Source organism: Amia ocellicauda, chromosome 23, assembly GCF_036373705.1.
Source record: "Amia ocellicauda isolate fAmiCal2 chromosome 23, fAmiCal2.hap1, whole genome shotgun sequence".
In the NCBI taxonomy this organism is placed as follows: Eukaryota; Metazoa; Chordata; class Actinopteri; order Amiiformes; family Amiidae; genus Amia; species Amia ocellicauda.
The window spans coordinates 20,849,935-20,866,606 of record NC_089872.1 but is presented as its reverse complement, the minus strand read 5'-3'; the positions used below and the strand labels follow the sequence as shown (position 1 = coordinate 20,866,606).

The following is a 16,672-nucleotide window of genomic DNA, read 5'->3' as shown; positions in this document are numbered from 1 at the left end:
CGGGGCTGCTGTTCCTCGCCTCACACCTCTTTAGCCGTGGCCCGGCCCGCACTTAGCTCACTATCTTGTGCCGCGGCGCTGTGAGAGGAGCTGCCGGTGTCTCTGGCAGCAGATAGACAGCTCGGGGCGTCGCTGTTCCTCGGGACACGGTTTCCCGCTGTCCTCACCCCCGCCCGCCGAGGGAGCGATACGTCGGGCCGCCGCAGAGACCTGTCTGTCATGGTTTGGTTGCATCCCCGTGTGTCTCTGTGGTGCCGGCCTGGCCTCCCCGTGTCTTGGCAGGCCTCTCGCTCGCCCTGCCCGTTTCTCAGAGCGCCAGACAGAGCGCATTCAGAAGAGTCCACCGATTGCGTAACCCCGCTCGGGCCCGGGCTGCCTGGTGACATCAAGTGCCGTTAACAGTTGGCAGAGCGGCATGAAGCGTAAGAATGTACTCGCTCCTCATTACTCTGATTACGGGGAGGATAACGTGAAGCATGGAGATGACAGATGACATTGAAACTCATTAGCAGGACTGCGGAACGGCCCCAGATCGGCTCATGAAGAGGAGAAGAATAAAACACAGCCGGGGTTTAAGGGGCGGTGGAGGAGGTTGGCATCGGTGGCTTGATTTGAAACGGTTTTCTGGAGAGCGTCTTCAGACTAAGGCCTCCTCTGGTGCCCACTGGTCCAGCGGTGAGTTTCAGGGGTTCACTTTCAGATCTCACACGATAATGCTGCTTTCTGACCGAAGCACCATCTGGACTCCCACACCCCCAAATTAACACCCCCGGGGGATTCTGAATGGTTCAAATGCCAAACACTAATCTTTAAAGTGTGACTCTCCTATTTGCTTTTGGTAATACCCCACTGGTTTTCCAAAGGGCAAAAGCTAGAAATGTGAGAAAAACAACTGAACAAAAACAAAAAAACATCCCCGCTTTAGCAGCCCTGATGCAATCCTTAAAATGCAGAGTTGTGCGCTGCTGTTGTCAGCCGGGGGTCTCGAGATGATCTGTTTCCCTCGAGGGGATAAAGACCCCAATTCTGACAATTCCCCGATGAGCTTTGCATTCAGATGAGGCTCTCCTTGTCTCCTTGTGCACGTGTGTGTCTGTGTGTGTGTGTGTGTGTTTGTGTGTGTGTTTGGAGTGGCCAGGATATTTTGTCCGTCAGCTGGTATGAACCGAGTGTTTGGTATGAAATCGTGCAGCTATGAAAACAGCGTGTGAATAAGATCTCACTGCAGAGGAAGTCAAACACCGCGGCTGCATATTCCTGCCTTTCACAGCCCTTGTTTTCTTCTGGAAACTTCACAGAAACAAAGACAAACCTTTGTAGCTGGAACAGAAAGGCATTTTTGAAAGAGTTCCTTTTTATAATCTTTCCCCCAATTCGGAAGGAAACGGCAAACAAAAGAGCCAACCTCGGTTTATTTGCACTGAAACCTCTGAGCCGAAGACACCGGTGTTTTGGTGTGTTGCTGCGATTCGCGGGGCGCACGAATGGTGGCATCAGTCCATGCCTCAAACAGAAACTCCCTGCAGACAAAACTGGGACGCAGGGGGCAGAAGGTGCTTATTGTTTCGGCCGTTGTGTTTTCTTTTACCTCTGAGTTGTTTTATTTCGGCTGTACGGGGACGTGTGTTGTGTTCTCATGTGACTCGGTCCCCGGCAGCATTCCCAAGCACATTCCTCGAGTTGCCTTTCTTCTGGGCGACGGGCGAGAACTTGTGTTATGTATTTATGACTGAAACAACATGCCACTTTTAATTAGAAGTGTCACTCGTTACCGCTGCGATCCAGCCAACGGGAGATTACTCTCGAGGTGCCCGGCCCTGGCCTTACTTATCAGCACTTTCCCATGTCTGGTAGCGCTGCTTAGAAACACAACGGGCTAATTGTGAGATTTCACTTCCTTTCCCTCAAGAGGAACAGGACCAGGATGAGGTGAGGGTTAGAGGAGTGATCGTGGGCCTCCCGAACACTTGTTGGAAATATATATTTTCAACATAAATAATGACAAAAATGTAATAATATTGAGGAGAATAGGTGTGGGTTCTGTGGGCTTAGTTTCTTTCGGAAATTTCGCAGCAGTAGCCTGGGTTGATGTTTGGGAAACCGTGTCTCTCAGCCCGGGAGAAAATGCGTAATGAGTCTCACAAAACAAAATAATACACAAGTTTGGGGCGGGGCTCAGTTTTGACAGGCAGAGAGCCAGCAGGACTGATTGCTTGGACTCCCGATGGCGTTGTGTAAGAGCCAACGCCAGCACAGCCATTGTTCTGCCTCTGTGTGTGTGTGTGTGTGTGAGACTGATTGTGTATTGCCCCTATAACCCTTACAAGGCTCTTTTCAGTACTGTGGGCATCACCCGTAACCAGCCAGGGCAGACTTTCCCCAGTAGATCTCCCGTTGAGTTCCCACCATAAGCCTCCATGTTTATCGGGCTCCCGTCTCCATTCAGTCTCTCGATCAGCTGGAGTTCAGCTCCCAGTTTTACCCGTTGCACCCTCTCCTGTTGTCACAGCTTTTAAATCACCAGAACATTCTCGTTTGTGCTCCCGCATCTCGTATCGGTGTAAATGCTTCGTGTGTCTGTGTGTGTGAGTGGATTAGTGAGATATAATCTGAAATGCACGACAATACATTGTAATCTAAACACCAGCTGATGCCAACGAGGGGGGTGATAAATAAATGCATATATTGCGATGCAGTTGGCGTTATTCATATTATTGTTGCATGGTTAGTGTGTTGGGCGTCTCTCTCCTCCTGTGGAAGGTCTCTGTCCTCCCCGGCCGTTCAGACGAGTGCTGACACAGCTGTTTGTGTGTCTGTCAGCGCCGGGGTTTGAAGCCCCACAGAAAAGCTCCTCTCAGTGTTTATAGATCCCTCAGGCTAATCAGCATTTTACTTTCTCGCAATCTCCTGACAGTAGCCCGAGGACGAACAGCGTCGATCATTGACAGGCCTTCACAGATAATCCCGCAGCCCCCGGGCTCTGTGTCAGCGTGGGCGGGGGGCCGTACCTGTGAAACCTGTGTCTGACAGGCTCGTTGACGGGGAATGTGGGTCGTTGGCGAAAGGTGTCCCGACAGGATACGCAGGTCTTGTCCTGCCCTCTGGCCTCTGACCGCCTCTTTCTCGCGTGTCAAGGAATGCACAGTTTTGAGTGGCATGACAGGACAGGTGAGAGAGGTCGTGCTTTGAAGGGCAGTTTTAATTTGACATGTTCGTGAGGAGCGTTGGCTGAACACTTTGAAGACTTTGATGGATGGAGTGTAATCTCGTGTTTACTTGTGGCTCAGTGTGGGAGGTCAGGGAGTTTGATACAGAGGAGGTTTTTGGGGAGGATGGAGGATAATGAATGCTGGGAAAGTTGTGTTTTGTAGACTCGTACATCTACGTGCCCTGGGCCGGATTGGGGTCCGTGAGTGAGTTCGGTGGGTCGACTCTTGACACGAACGGTCAAGGAAGGAATGTGACATCATCCTCTGCCCAGAGAATCTTAAAAATGTGAATAAATATCACATTACTTTCGTTTGCCATGACTCTGTTTCCAGGAGTGATTGTTGTCTCTGCGTGTGGTGAGCTAAAGCCTCCACACGACAGCTGATTTTAAGTACAAACCGGACCCCAGCAAAGAACATTAGAGAGGAGGCCATTCGCCCCATCGTGCTCGTTTGGTGTCCATTAATAACTAAGTGATCAAGGATCCTATCCAGTCTGTTTTTGAATGTTCCCAAATTGTCTCTTCAGCCACATCGCTGGGGAGTTTGTTCAGATTGTGACGACTCTCTGTGTGAAGAAGTGTCTCCTGTTTTCTGTCTTGAATGCCTTGAACCCCAATTTCCATTTCTGTCCCGGGTGCGTGTGTCCCTGCTGATCTGGAAAAGCTCCTCTGGTTTGATGTGGTCGATGCCTTTCATGATTTTGAAATTGAGAGGCGCATTGATACACACAGTTTGGTCATTGACTATTTTATTTCCACGCCTGGAAAAACTATGGATCATATTATTAACACACAGTCAGTGATTGACACCGCGTGAATCATAAACATGTGTGCCACAGTAGCAAACCTATTTAAAACATCAAACAGAAGACACTAGACTGCTGGTAGCAGGGCGTGGGGAGAATTACCGACCTAAATACTGTCGGTACACTCGCCTCCCACTGCTTCTGTGTCTCGCACCTCCCCAGGGCTGGAGTGCAGACATTCCAGCCTCCCCCCCTGGCCTTTGTATCAGTGAGACCGGCCCGGCGTCGGAGGTCAAGAGAGCACCAACAGCCTCGAAAGACAGGAATGAAAACACTCCAGAATCCGCTCCCCCCGCCACACTCGTGCCCGGGATTAATCGAGACGTTTCAACCCCTCGGCGCTTTGAAACTGATCCACAAAGCGGCCGGGAACTGCGTGCCGCATTCTCACCGGGGCGCTCTGGGCTTCGGCACGCGGGGCGATACCGGGACAGGCCCTCTTGGCAGTTTTACTTCACTACTACTCCTTGGCCGCTTTAAAGATTAGGCTCTAAATTGAGGAGGAGGAGAGATTTGAGGATGGGGGGCTGTGCAGTACGGGCGTGGCGGTTAACCGAATTCGCGGCTCAGCCCCCGGGCCGGACCCTATAAACTGAGGGGACGCCCCAAGGGATGGCGATCGTGCCGCGGCCGGTCTCCGTAGTTGCAGGACAGGTCTGACACATCCCCAGCCCTGCCGTGAGAAGCGCAGCCCCCGCCGAGCCCCGGCTGCCGGTTCAAATGGTTTCCTTCGTCTTATTTGTCAAGTTACATTCTTGAGGTGTTCTGAAGCATAAAACATATCTTCACGACTGGCTTACTCAGAGGCACGTCAAAGATCTTTCACATAGATTGGGTTACAGTGTTGATAACAGAGGAGGTTTTTATTTGACTATAAATAATCCAAAATAAATATTTTGCAGTTTTACAAACGATACAGTCGGTAACAAATCGTATGCCACACAAGAGTCACAGAGCAAAGTAGGATCAGTATGCTTTAATAAGAGATCAGTGCAGAAATACAACTTTTTTTATTGGGTTAAAGTTCCCATACAGTCATAATAATTGTAATAATGATAATTGTCAATATGAATTCAGCAATATAGTCATAAACTGTTAATTTCAGTAGCTAGTGTAACTATAAGGTCTCAGATGTTATCAGAAGCAGAGAATTTGCAAAGACAAAGCCCCCGTAACATGGACTCGAATGCTGATATTGTCTTTAAGCTTGTAAAAAAACAAACAAAACAAAACACAAATTGAAGGATGCACGTCAAAGCCAGTGTTTGTGTTTACTGGACCCCTTCAAGTGCGTCACGATGTCCTACAGCGGACCGGCTGCCTTCGCTCCGCTACGCCCTGTCAACGTGCCTCCGCTCTTCTCACTTACTAGAGCACAGTTCGTCTCGCTCTCAGGGACTCTCTTCCCCCGAGTCTCGTGTTTGGCAGGAGGGTATCCGCCGTGAGAAGTGTGCCGAGGGGTGGTAGGGGCCACACAGGGGCCCGGCCCGTTCTGTCGGCGGTCTTATGTTATGTTGGATGACGCAGGTGTGCCGAACTGTCGCTCACACGGATTCCTGTCTGGAAATTCAAGTGTCTCTGCGTTGTCCCCCCACGTGTGTCTTTTCCCTGCACCCTCAGCTCTCTATTGAAGCTCCCGGCCGTTTCCCTTCACTCTGAGCGCCCAGTGTGTGAATCCCCGCTCAGTCACGGACCACATGGCTGTGAGAAACTCCCCGCCCCGTGGACTGGACTGCGGCACACACGGTAGGGATCAGCCCCTAAATGTCCGCTTACGAATACCCCCCGTTTATGAAAACAATATTATGTTAATACTTATTTATAGCTGATTTGCCATTCCCAGGCATCAAACACGGTCTCTGCTCCCGTTGCATTAATCGGTAGCGTCTCCGTTCCTCTACGCCTTCCCTGATGTCAATGAAAGGAAGCTGTGATCCGTCTCTCACAGTTTTCACAGACTGAACGGTTCTCCCTGGTACACTGAAGGACCGTCACCAAGACCAGGTCCCCAATAATCTACCCAAAAAGCAACCAAATGATGTGTGAGCGGGAGGAAAAAAACAAATAAGATGAATTACTTGAAACCTCAACAAATAAGACCTCAATCTTAATTCACAGTTCAGTTTCAGACCTACATCTCTGTGTCTACGCGTCAGCTGGGACCATAGTATAGACACAGTCATGACCCACATAAAATAAAATAAATAAATGAGAACTTCTCTCCATATGCAATTCATGCCCCAATATACCCAGTCTGTGTGCAATACTGGCTTATCACCACCTCATCTTTTTGTTCTCACAGACATTAATGTAACTCTTATCTCACGGAAATAGAAATGTTATCTTTAGCTGCATTTGTTTTAGAGGAACCTTTTCAATGGATTTCCAGAATTTAAAGGATCTGAAAAGATAAATAAAAATGAAAAGAGCTGCAGATTTCCCTGTAATCTGCAGCCCCTTCTGCCAAATGAGCAAATCCCGAGATGCGAGGTTCTGCCGGGCGTTGATTATGCGCTGTGATCGGCACTATCTAACAAGTCCTTATTAGTACAAAAGAAATGCTTTACCTGTGAGGAGACGACGCACTTGAAGGGAGCGTTAAAGACAATCTCAGCACGTACAGAATACAGCATGTTAATAAAGCCGGATCCCAGGAATGTTCTAAAAAATCTTTAAAAAATAAATGCAAGTTTGTTATACATCTACGAAGCACCATCACGTTAATATTCTCAAGTGAAGTAGTTCTGTATGTCATTTTTTTTATACATTAATCTGCTACATGTCTAGAGTGGAACACAAAGAGATCAATCCTTTATTTCTTCTTTGTAAAGATTAGTAGTACTGGCCCTGTGACAAGGTTATGCGTTCACATCCTAAAATGCCATGATCACAAACACGGAACAGGAAAAAAGGACGAACAGCACTACCGAGAGTGGAGAGACCCACTTCTCATATATTAAAAGCAAAAACAAGAATCCACTCTGCATCTACTGGGTAGATAATACAAAGTACCAAGGCACGTGAAGACTAAACACTATCATAAAAATCTCTGCCAGCTCGATATTCTGTTTTTTAAAATCGTATACATAGTTTTATTATATGAAATTGGCCACCATACAAAGACAGTTCAACAAAAGCAACAGCTGTGCCACTTTCTCAGTGTCCACATCGCGGGGCGCCACCTGGTAGTTCAGCGTCAGGTCGGGGGGAAGAGGGAGAGGATGGGCAGGGGGTTGTGCACAGACTGGACTGTCGCTCTGTCCGTCTCTACAGGCGGCAACATTGTGGCACTGGCCGCCTACGCAGAGGCGTAACTCAACCGAACGGCAGAGCCGGGGACGGGGACAGGAGGAGAGGGGAGAGGGAGGGGAGACAGATTGTGTTTATTATAGTTTTTTTAGTTTTTTGGGGGGAAGGGAGAGAGGGAGGAGAAGGGGAAGAAATAACACCTTCATTACAACAGAGAAAACGTTACAGTAGATCAAGGAAATATAGAATGTCTCATTTATTTTCTCCTTTAAAAAAAACAACCAAAAACAACCGGTACTGGTGGGAGAGATCCCAGAGAAGGCCACTGTTTGGGGGGGAGGGGGTTGGGTCTTGATACGTGGACACACTGGACAAGTAAAATCTTTTATATTAATATTAGAAATCATCTAATTGCCCAAAAATAGATAGATATATATTTAAAAAATAATAATAAAATAACAGAAGCTGCTCTTCGGGACAGAGGCTGGCGTCCGCAGAGGGGAGGCCCAGGCCGGACCGGCTCAGGAGGCCTGGTCCAGAGCACGGAGCAGGTCGCTCCCCTGCAGCAGGTTCAGCTGGCCCTGCAGGGGGATGTTGACCTCGCAGTCGTATCTCGTCAGCTCGGGCAGGGAGTACGGCTCGAACGAGGGGCCCAGCAGCCGGCTCACCACGCCTGCGGGGAAACGAGTAAGGTCAGTCCCGGGACAGCGTTTTACTGATCTAGTTCTGGGGTGTCTGACTCCAGTCCTGGGGGGCTGCAGAGTCTCATGGGTTTCGGTCTAGCCCAGCTCCTTGATTGGCTCCTTAATTGGTTTAATTAAACAATTAACTGGATGACTCGAACCAGTTAATCTCCAGACTGTGGAATATTCTGTGGGTTCCGTGTTTGGAGTCAAATTGTCAGGTATCGGATATAAAAATAATATGACAGTTTTGATAAGCCCACCTGAGTCAATACTGAGATTAATTAAGTAATTGGGAACTCCTGTCGGAACGAAAACCACCCGACAATGAGTCTGTCACCCCCGATTTAGTTAATTGCACTTTTTTCATGTGATACTTCTCTGAATCTGACACAAACACCGGCTGCCTCGTAGGCTAATTACTGATTTAGATTTAGTTTAATTAGGTCCTCTAATTCAATATCTCTCTCTCATTGAGGACTACCCTGAACTGCCCGGCCGTATGTTTGGCCCCAGCGCTACTCGTTTAAGGCTGGGTAGGGGCAGGAAAATGTGCAGCATGTAGTTTCATATTGCCTGACCTTGTATGAGGGAGAGATTTCTCCTTGTGCAGAACTGAACGTGACTCCGCTAGGAGGGTGTCAGGCCCGTGAACGCTGCCCTTTACGAGCTGGTACAAATGTAGCTGGTGGTCTCAAATGTCGGGGGTGAGGAGGGCACCCTGTCAGAATCAAAGTTACGACCGGTGGCTCACCTCCCATCCTGGGGGGGGGCGGCACGCTGTAGTCCCTGTAGCTGGGGCCGTAGAAGTGTCCGTGGAAGGGGGTCTTGAGGGCGACGGCTGTCCCTCCCGAGCACTGCAGCTTCCGGTGGTGGAGCACACCCAGGTGCTGCTCCGGTGCGGCGCGCATGCTGCTGAACTTGTCTGGAGGAGAGAGAGAGAGAGAGGGCATCAGTGCGTCTGAGCTCATCACTGGCGCAGGGTGAGGGGGAGTGACAAGTGCAAGACCCCCACACACACCAGCCCCAGCCCTCCAGTCTGCCGCGTTTGTGCAAAGGAGCAGAGACAGGATGAAAGTGAAAGTACTCGACCCGTACGAGACGAAACTCTCAGGACGGAGAGGCCCGTGCTAATCTGCAGCGGAGAGAAAGCACTTCCTCTGTGGTTTTGCAAGTTGCAGAGCCCGCATGTTTGTGCGTCCTCTCACTATCTGGCGTTTGTGCTCCGCGGAGGTCAAGAGACGTTCTCACGGGTCCATTCAGAGCCGCTCGGACGGGAAGTAGGAAGCGCTATCGTCGCCTCTCGTGTTATTTTTGGGGACGCCCCCGCCGTAACGAGCCCAGAGATACGACTCGCTTCCCCTCGCCGGATTCAGCCCTGATTTCTCAGGATAGAGGGTTCATTTTGGGTTTTGTTGAATCTGAGATACACAACCCCCACCCCCTACTCTCTTCTACTCCTGATATTCGGTGAGAGAAACAACTGAGAGCGATGATTTTCGGTGCGTACCGGTCAAGGCGCTGGTGCTCAGGGATTTCTTGTCCACTAAGGCGCAGCCCTCCACCTTCTGGTTCCTCATCCTCTTCCACATCATCTCGGACGTCTTGCTTTGGGTCAGGTCCTCCTGCGACCAGACACAGCACGAGGACACCTGTCAACAACACGGTCTGCGTCACCACAACACACTGAGCGCCGCCTCAGCACAGAGACACCGAGAGGTGGTCAGCAGCTGTGGCATCACAGCTTAGAATACATGCTATGCTGTCCTGACAGTACAGGATCTGACAAAGATGATGACATACAGTGAGAAAGTCCCTTAAAAGGTCACGGACAGCTTTATACTGGCTTTAGTCACACTGGAGAAACCACAAACCAGGAAAAACACCGTCTGCTGTGTCAAATGTGCCCTAATTATGAAACGCTGCTTCCTTTTGGGTTGCAGGTTTGACAGTGACACCGGTTCCTATCAATCAGAGCATGTTGGCCAGATTGGTGACCCACCTCGGGCAGTGTCTGGAAGCCCTGTTGCTCCGCCAGCTCCACCTGCCTCTTGCGCTTGAAGCTATTGGCCAGACCGATCCGGGCCGGGCTCACATCCTTCCCTGCGGCGGCAAAGTTCTCCAGGGACCTACACAACAAACACGGCACCGGTGAGCGCGCACTACATTGCACAGACTGCCGGCCACGGAGAAAGGCTGGTAAAACTTACCGTTGCTTGTAGAGGGGCAGGCGGGGAGGCAGCAGGTGGTGGGCGGCCTGGTTGCTGGACAGCGGCTCGATCAGGCCCCTCTTGGAGTGGGGGTATTGAAAGGGAGGATCGGGGGGCCACTGCAGGTTCTGCCGGCCACCCATGGAGGACAGGGGGGTGCTCGAGGGGGTGTGGTAGGGGGGCATCACCGTGGTGCCGGGGTAGGGCAGGGGCAGGCGGGGGGCCGAGGAGGCCGAGCCGCCGCTGCCGGTCTTCTTGGCGGAGCAGAAGGACATGGGGGGCGACGAGCCCAGGGGCTGGAACAGGCTGGGGATGCTGCCGCCGCCAAAGCTGTTCTGGGCACCGCCAGGACCGCCGTTCGGCAGCAGGGGCTCGTCCTGGCAGATGGGGTTGAGCTGGAAGTCCTCGCCGTCCATGGGGATGTAGGGGGCCAGCGTCTCCAGGTCCAGGTCGCTGAGCTCAGACTGCAAGAGGAACAGAATGTTGGTCAAGACTGTAAACACACTGGACTGGACTCAAGGTGTCACCGGCCCGGGCCACGGCGGAGCTAGTGCGGTCAGTGATTGGGCCACTTGAGCCGTTAAAGATGAGTCAAGCCACCCTGAACTACAGGAACAGAAGGGACTATGAGTAATGGCTGCCTGTTCTCTGAGAGGTGCACGTGCCAAACGGAGCCTCATTACCAGGCCCCCGCCGGACTCATCTCACTCCCATGCACTGACCTGGGTGGTGCACGGGCTGCGGGGCTCGGTGTCCAGCGCAAACAGCTTCTCGGTCAGCTCCACCTTGAGCTCGCTGTCCACTGGGCTGAAATAATCTCCGGGGCTGCTCGGCTGCGCGGACAAGAGGGGGACAATGCGCTCGTTACAAGCCTGAGTGGACCTCTATGAGCCAGGCCTGTCCGCCCCCCTGTTTCTCACAGCACCCCCACTTCCCCGGCTCCCTGGTCCGGTTTAGTGCAGCTGACCGGAGCTGCCCAGTGCCACCACGCCACCCACGCACCCCCCCCACCAACATGGAGAGTCTGGGGACACCGCAGAGAACTCGCTGCAAAAACCACGACTATATTTATCACCGTAAACATTTTTTACAATACGAGTAAGTGCTTTAAACTAGATAACTAACCTTGTGGAAAGTTCCGTGAGAAGTTCTGAAGTGTTACCAGGCTATTGAAGCGTTTTGTTTACAGCACAGTGTTGTTGTTTTTTAAATGTAAGTTCCTTGTAGTTGTTTTTGGACAAAGTGAGTCTTTTCATGCGATGAGATTAGGATGAGTCACTGTTTCCAATTTTAGTCCTTTAGTGTTTGCTTACACATAGTGCTGATATTTACAAACTATAGGAGACTTTCGTCCAGGCTAGTACAGATGGACTGGCTAGGAAAGGAACTCTTGTATTTTTGGACTGTCTGGAAAGAAATGCATCCTGGGAAATACTCAGAAACCACCCCTGTGAGGTTCTTTGTCCGACACACTGTCACACTAGTGAGGAGAAGAGGGAGAAAGAGAGAGAGATGGCGGAAGAAGGACAGCAAGCGAGAGGAGAAGGTGAAAGCAGGGGAGAAGCACAGAGATTGGGGGGACGGAGATGGAGACGGGGACGGGACACCGACTGACCGTGGAGCAACTGCTGGCGGTGCTGAGGCTGGGGGTGGCGCTGGCCGGCGGGGGCTGGGGCACGGTGAAGGGAGCCACGCCGGGCACCTCGGCCGGGGGGCTGGTCTTCAGGGCCTCCCCGGGCCAGGCCTTGCCGGGGGGAGCCATGGCTGCCTTGCTGTACATCGGTGTCTCCTCGAATGGCGGCCCACCTGTGGGGGCGAAACAGCAGTGGGGTCAGAAGGGGGAAACCACTGGAAACAGCAGTTCATTCAGGAAGGAAATGCAATGCAATTCAATACTGACCGAAGTCCAGGGCGATGATGGAGTCCCCGGGCGTGGGCGCCAGCTGCGCCAGCTCCTCCGGCTCCTCCTTCAGCTTGGTGAAGAGCAGGTCCGCCGGATCGGCGAGCGCGGTGGCGCTGCTGAAGAAGCTGCCCATGCTCAGGACGCGCGGCTTGAACAGGGACTCGGTCTGGTCCATGGAGAAGATGACGTCGTGCTCCTCGATCTCGCTGCGGGGGGGCAGGACAGAGCGGCGTTACACACAGAGACGCTCAGCGGGGGGACAAGGGAGGGCGAGACTGGGGTCAGGGTTTGGCCGTTCAGGGGGCTGGCCTGAGGGGACCACACGTGCTCTAGTTTACAATTAGAGAGGAAGTGATTGTGGAAGTGATTTCAAAACAGCTTTTGAGAGATGGTCTGTATTTGTTTACACAACAGGTGTCATTCAGACGTGGCGCTCTTTGGCACACACGTGCAACACGCGGGGCAGGCCGAGACTCACCTCAGTACGTAGTTGACGCACACGATGCACTGCGGCTGCGAGTTGCGCGTGTTGTAGATGACCGTGCCCTGAGTCTCCACCCAGACGTAGCCTCCGTGCTTCGCCAGCATCCTGTACTGGCCGCTCACCGCCTGGCCCTTGGTGCACACTGGGAAGAGACACGGAGACCACGTGTACAAGACATGCATGCATCAGAGAGAGAGAGAGGTGTGGGGGCTGGGGGGCAGCGTGGGAATTGTGTGGGCTAGCTATGGGCAGTGAGCAATGAATGTAATAAATAGACGCATGCCTTAACGAACTGTACTGCATTGTCCGTGTGGCTTAATTTCGGTCTGCCCTGCCAGAATGCCAAAAGATCCCCCCCACCAGCACCACCACCAAAACAAACAAGTCTGTTCTGAGTACGGCACACAAGTCGCCTGGAGTCGACACACACTACTCCCAGCTGTGAGCAAAACTGAAACTGAAATGACAGGAATAGTATCTTCCTCTATAAAAACATCTTCAGTTTTGCAAGTTCAAGATTAAATCGTGTTTAACGCAGTCATACGTGTGCGATGTTCGTGGTTTTGAGAACTGTGCGGCCAGTTCTTTTACTTTCTCTTCATGTGTCGCATGAAGCTGCAAACAACATGTAGAGAAACTGCTTTTTTACACACACACAATACAATCATTTTTTATCATGCAGTAACTCAAATGTAAGAAATTTAAAGAAACTCACAACTTATTTTTATTATGAATAACACTTCAGTAGTTTATAACAAGGTTTAAGTGTTCGGCTTTGGGCTGTAATATCCCATTTGTGTTAATTACGAGAGCAGAGGGATCACAATGCTGGCACACAATACGCAACGACAAACAACTGCCTCTGAAAATCTGTTGCGTCCTTCTCCCTCCCTCTCCCTCTCTCTCTCTGAGGTCTAAGTTCATGTGCTAACTTGAGAAAAATCAGCTCTGACTCGTTGATGAACTTGCTTTTGCCCTAGACGGCACCAGTTATCAACCCCCCCCACCCCCAGCGAGGGAAACCGCACAAGCAGACGCCACAAGAAGTCATCGGCCGACCACAGCAGGGCAGAGAATATACACGAACACCCAGAGTCCACAACAACAGCCCTCGAGTGAGAAATTCACAGACCGCAGATATAATCCTGCTTTTCTGTACGTCGGAGATCGGAGAGAAGGCAATTATCGGGACAGGAAAGCTGTCCTCCGTTGAGCCTCGTTAAACTGTAATCAGGTTCCTGTCAGGAGCCACAGACACCTGGATGCAGCTGTCAGCCGGGCAGATGTGCGGCTGTTATTTATTGTGTCACAGGTTGATGATAATAAGATTCAAGACATCTTAATGCAGGCTGGGCCCTTGCGTAATAGTTCCAATCTAATAAGCATTCTTTGAATTGTATTCATTAATCATATATACATTTGAAATCTAATTTGGCCGCAGATAATGCCCGGGGAAAATGAAATGTAATTTTCGGCTTCAAAGAGCCAAACCCCCGTTCGTTAAGTAATGCTCAATAAATCAATAAATGTTTGTTTTAGTTATGTTAAGTATGTTAAGTAAAATAAATATGTTTAATGCGCAATACCGGTCAGAGAAAGAAAAATAATCCAGTCAGATATCACAGAGTCGTGTTTGGGAGCCACAGAGCAGCGAAAATTGAGATTTAAAAGAGTTCTCTGTTTTCTTTAAACCGAAAAACAAACGGAGCGATTCACAGGCGTCGAAATCAAAGGAAATGGGGTTAATGGCTTACAAAACCAAAACAAAACCACAATACCGGGAGATCCTTCTTACCCTGGCTTTCATAAGTGCGGAGCTGAAACCGGCGGGCCGAGCGGACTAGAAACGATCTCTGGAATTGGCCTTGGAGCTCAGCAGCCTAATCGGATCGCACGTTCTGCTCTGTGCTCAAATGCATCTTTTACTGTTCCTGCAGAGCTTAACAAATAAGTGTTAATTAGTCCCGATTTGCATTAGTAATTAACGTAAGGGGAGCGGGGGGAGCTTAGGCTGTCACGCTTGAGCCGTGTGTTGTTCTGCACGAATTAAGGGCCACACGAGGCACAATCAACACATTGATGTCCAAATGGAAGCCCCTCGGCCGGTGTGGTTTGGTTTAAAACTCTTGATACGGGGGAGTCATGGATGAGGTGTTTTATTCGCTGGCCTACCCCCGGTTCTCCAGCGGTAAAACACCATTTCATCCAGAGGTGGGGCAGCGCAGAGAGACTCTAGAACAGGTACTTCTCGGCACAGGGGTAAAATGCATAATACTCTAGGTCTGTGTGAGTGTGTGTCCTATGTTTAAAGACAGGAGAGAGTGCGCAGCTCCAGGGAGGTACTGGGGAACGGTCTACAAGAAGACAACAGGAGAAGGGGAGAGGGATGCATTGTGGGAACAAACGTCCGCGCCCGACACTCACGGTTCTGGTGGCTCTTGGTCATGCTGTCGGAGTCCAGTGCGTGGTAGAACTCGTAGACGGAGCGGCCCAGCAGGTCCTCGGGTCCGTATCCCATGAGCTCCGCCACTCTGTAACACACAGCACAAACACACACGTGGCCCGTCAGTACCGTACAAACATCATTTAAACCCCGAGACGGTTTCCCTTCGAGAGCAGGTGAACTCAAAAGTGTGAAAGTGAATAAGGAACATCATGTTATAAACAGCAGCTGGGGTGTAGCAACTTAAATCGCTGATTAAGAGCCTTTAATTAGCTGCTATAAAGAGGGATACTCTTGAGTTTACTCCTCATCCAATAAGTCACTAATCTCCTGCTACAAGGGACTATACAACTCGACTGTGGCTAATTAGATCACATTTCTGTAAAAAGCCCTTCAGAAAGGAATGAAAAATGGCAGTTTTTTTTATTTTTAATGACTTCCAATGTGTCATAGCAGGTAGTTCTCTTATCCTTAGAGATTACATTCAATTGAGTGGATGCATAATATGTTCCCGATACTATTTTGGCAACAGATAAGAGCTCTCCTCCGCTCCGGGCGTCGCTCTCAGTCATGCCAGCGGTCAGCTTGGAGAGGCCAATTTTTTTTTTTTAGGAGATAAACCTGCTTGTCACAAGATCAGCCGGTTGCGCGTGATGATATCTGCTTAACCCTGAGCTGGAACCGGCCGGGCTAGAACCCTGAGCTGGACGATACCTGGGGGAGGAACAGACAAGGGTGGGGACGTCCCCTTGGAGAGGACGTGATGGGGCCCTCAGTCCAGGGGTATGGTGAGATCCTAAAGCCCAGCTCCCCGTGTCCAGACACTTTTGTAAAGGGTTACGGCATCACTTATCCAGCTGCTGTTACTGTATTTCCAAACCCTTGTTAATTAATTAGTTTATTCGTTCATTCTGCATTTGTAGCAGAAGTAGAAACACCGTCCAGGCCAACTGTGGCTCCTCATCAGCGCAGAGGAGAAGCTGGGTCTGTCGAGACGGGTCAGACAGTGAGGACAGGGGAAGGAAGGGGTGATTTAATTTCTCGGCGCTAAACTAATCGAGACTCTCCTCGGGTCACAGACAGTCCTGGCTTCACGCTCCGAAACTCACGGACGAGACATGAGACGAGCAAGATCACGATTTAGAGATTGTGTTCCTCGGGGGGGGTTTGAACAATCATGGTGTCTGTCCGAGTCCATTAGCCGGGCCGGTCTGAGCCGGGCAGGGCGAGCGGCGGGGAGGTGTGTTGCTGGCAGGATGAAAGCGGGTTGATTTACAGTGTAAGGTGAGCCCAGTCACGAGGAGCTCGGATCCTCACATGGCCTGGTTGAGACTGTGGCCCCGTGTCCCGAGAGAGCGGCCCCCTGCCACAGCACAGGGCTTTTCCAGCGACTGCGCTCTTCTGTGTCAAAATCATTCGCCTCTGGACTACGACACAGGAGAGGAACTCAATTAATTTATTGATCTTTCTAGGGAGAAATTTTTAATAAACTCTCCCCACTGAAAATAGTTTTACCGTACGTGTTATTCACACACAAAACTATATGTGTGGTATAGTTCCTCTTGCGGTTGTTTGTTTGTGTATTTGTACAGACAGGCAGAGGTATCCTGACCCTGCCGTGCTCAGCTGTGGACCTTGTCCAGCGTCTCGTTACACAACGTCTAATTGTGCGCGTGGGTGGCA

At 50.7% G+C, this 16,672-nt stretch overlaps 1 protein-coding gene and 1 long non-coding RNA gene across 4 annotated transcripts in view; one reads left to right on the top strand and one right to left on the bottom strand.

The window, feature by feature from the left end:
• LOC136719211 (uncharacterized) overlaps positions 1-16,672 on the top strand; it is a 29,347-nt gene that overhangs the window by 9,729 nt on the left and 2,946 nt on the right. The window lies entirely within an intron of this gene.
• Positions 4,966-16,672, bottom strand: part of epas1b (endothelial PAS domain protein 1b) — a 36,015-nt gene continuing 24,308 nt past the window's right edge. For 2 of the 3 annotated variants that reach the window (XM_066697057.1, XM_066697056.1), the window contains exons 7-16: positions 14,971-15,077; positions 12,541-12,688; positions 12,060-12,268; positions 11,775-11,965; positions 10,882-10,992; positions 10,160-10,623; positions 9,952-10,078; positions 9,460-9,601; positions 8,704-8,874; positions 4,966-7,939 (exon numbers count right to left, since the gene is read on the bottom strand). In XM_066697057.1, coding sequence (XP_066553154.1) covers positions 7,788-7,939; positions 8,704-8,874; positions 9,460-9,601; positions 9,952-10,078; positions 10,160-10,623; positions 10,882-10,992; positions 11,775-11,965; positions 12,060-12,268; positions 12,541-12,688; positions 14,971-15,077 — 1,822 coding nt within the window. In that variant the 3' untranslated portion in view covers positions 4,966-7,787. The remainder of the gene's footprint in view (positions 7,940-8,703; positions 8,875-9,459; positions 9,602-9,951; positions 10,079-10,159; positions 10,624-10,881; positions 10,993-11,774; positions 11,966-12,059; positions 12,269-12,540; positions 12,689-14,970; positions 15,078-16,672) is intronic. The other variant, XM_066697058.1, reaches the window with a different exon arrangement.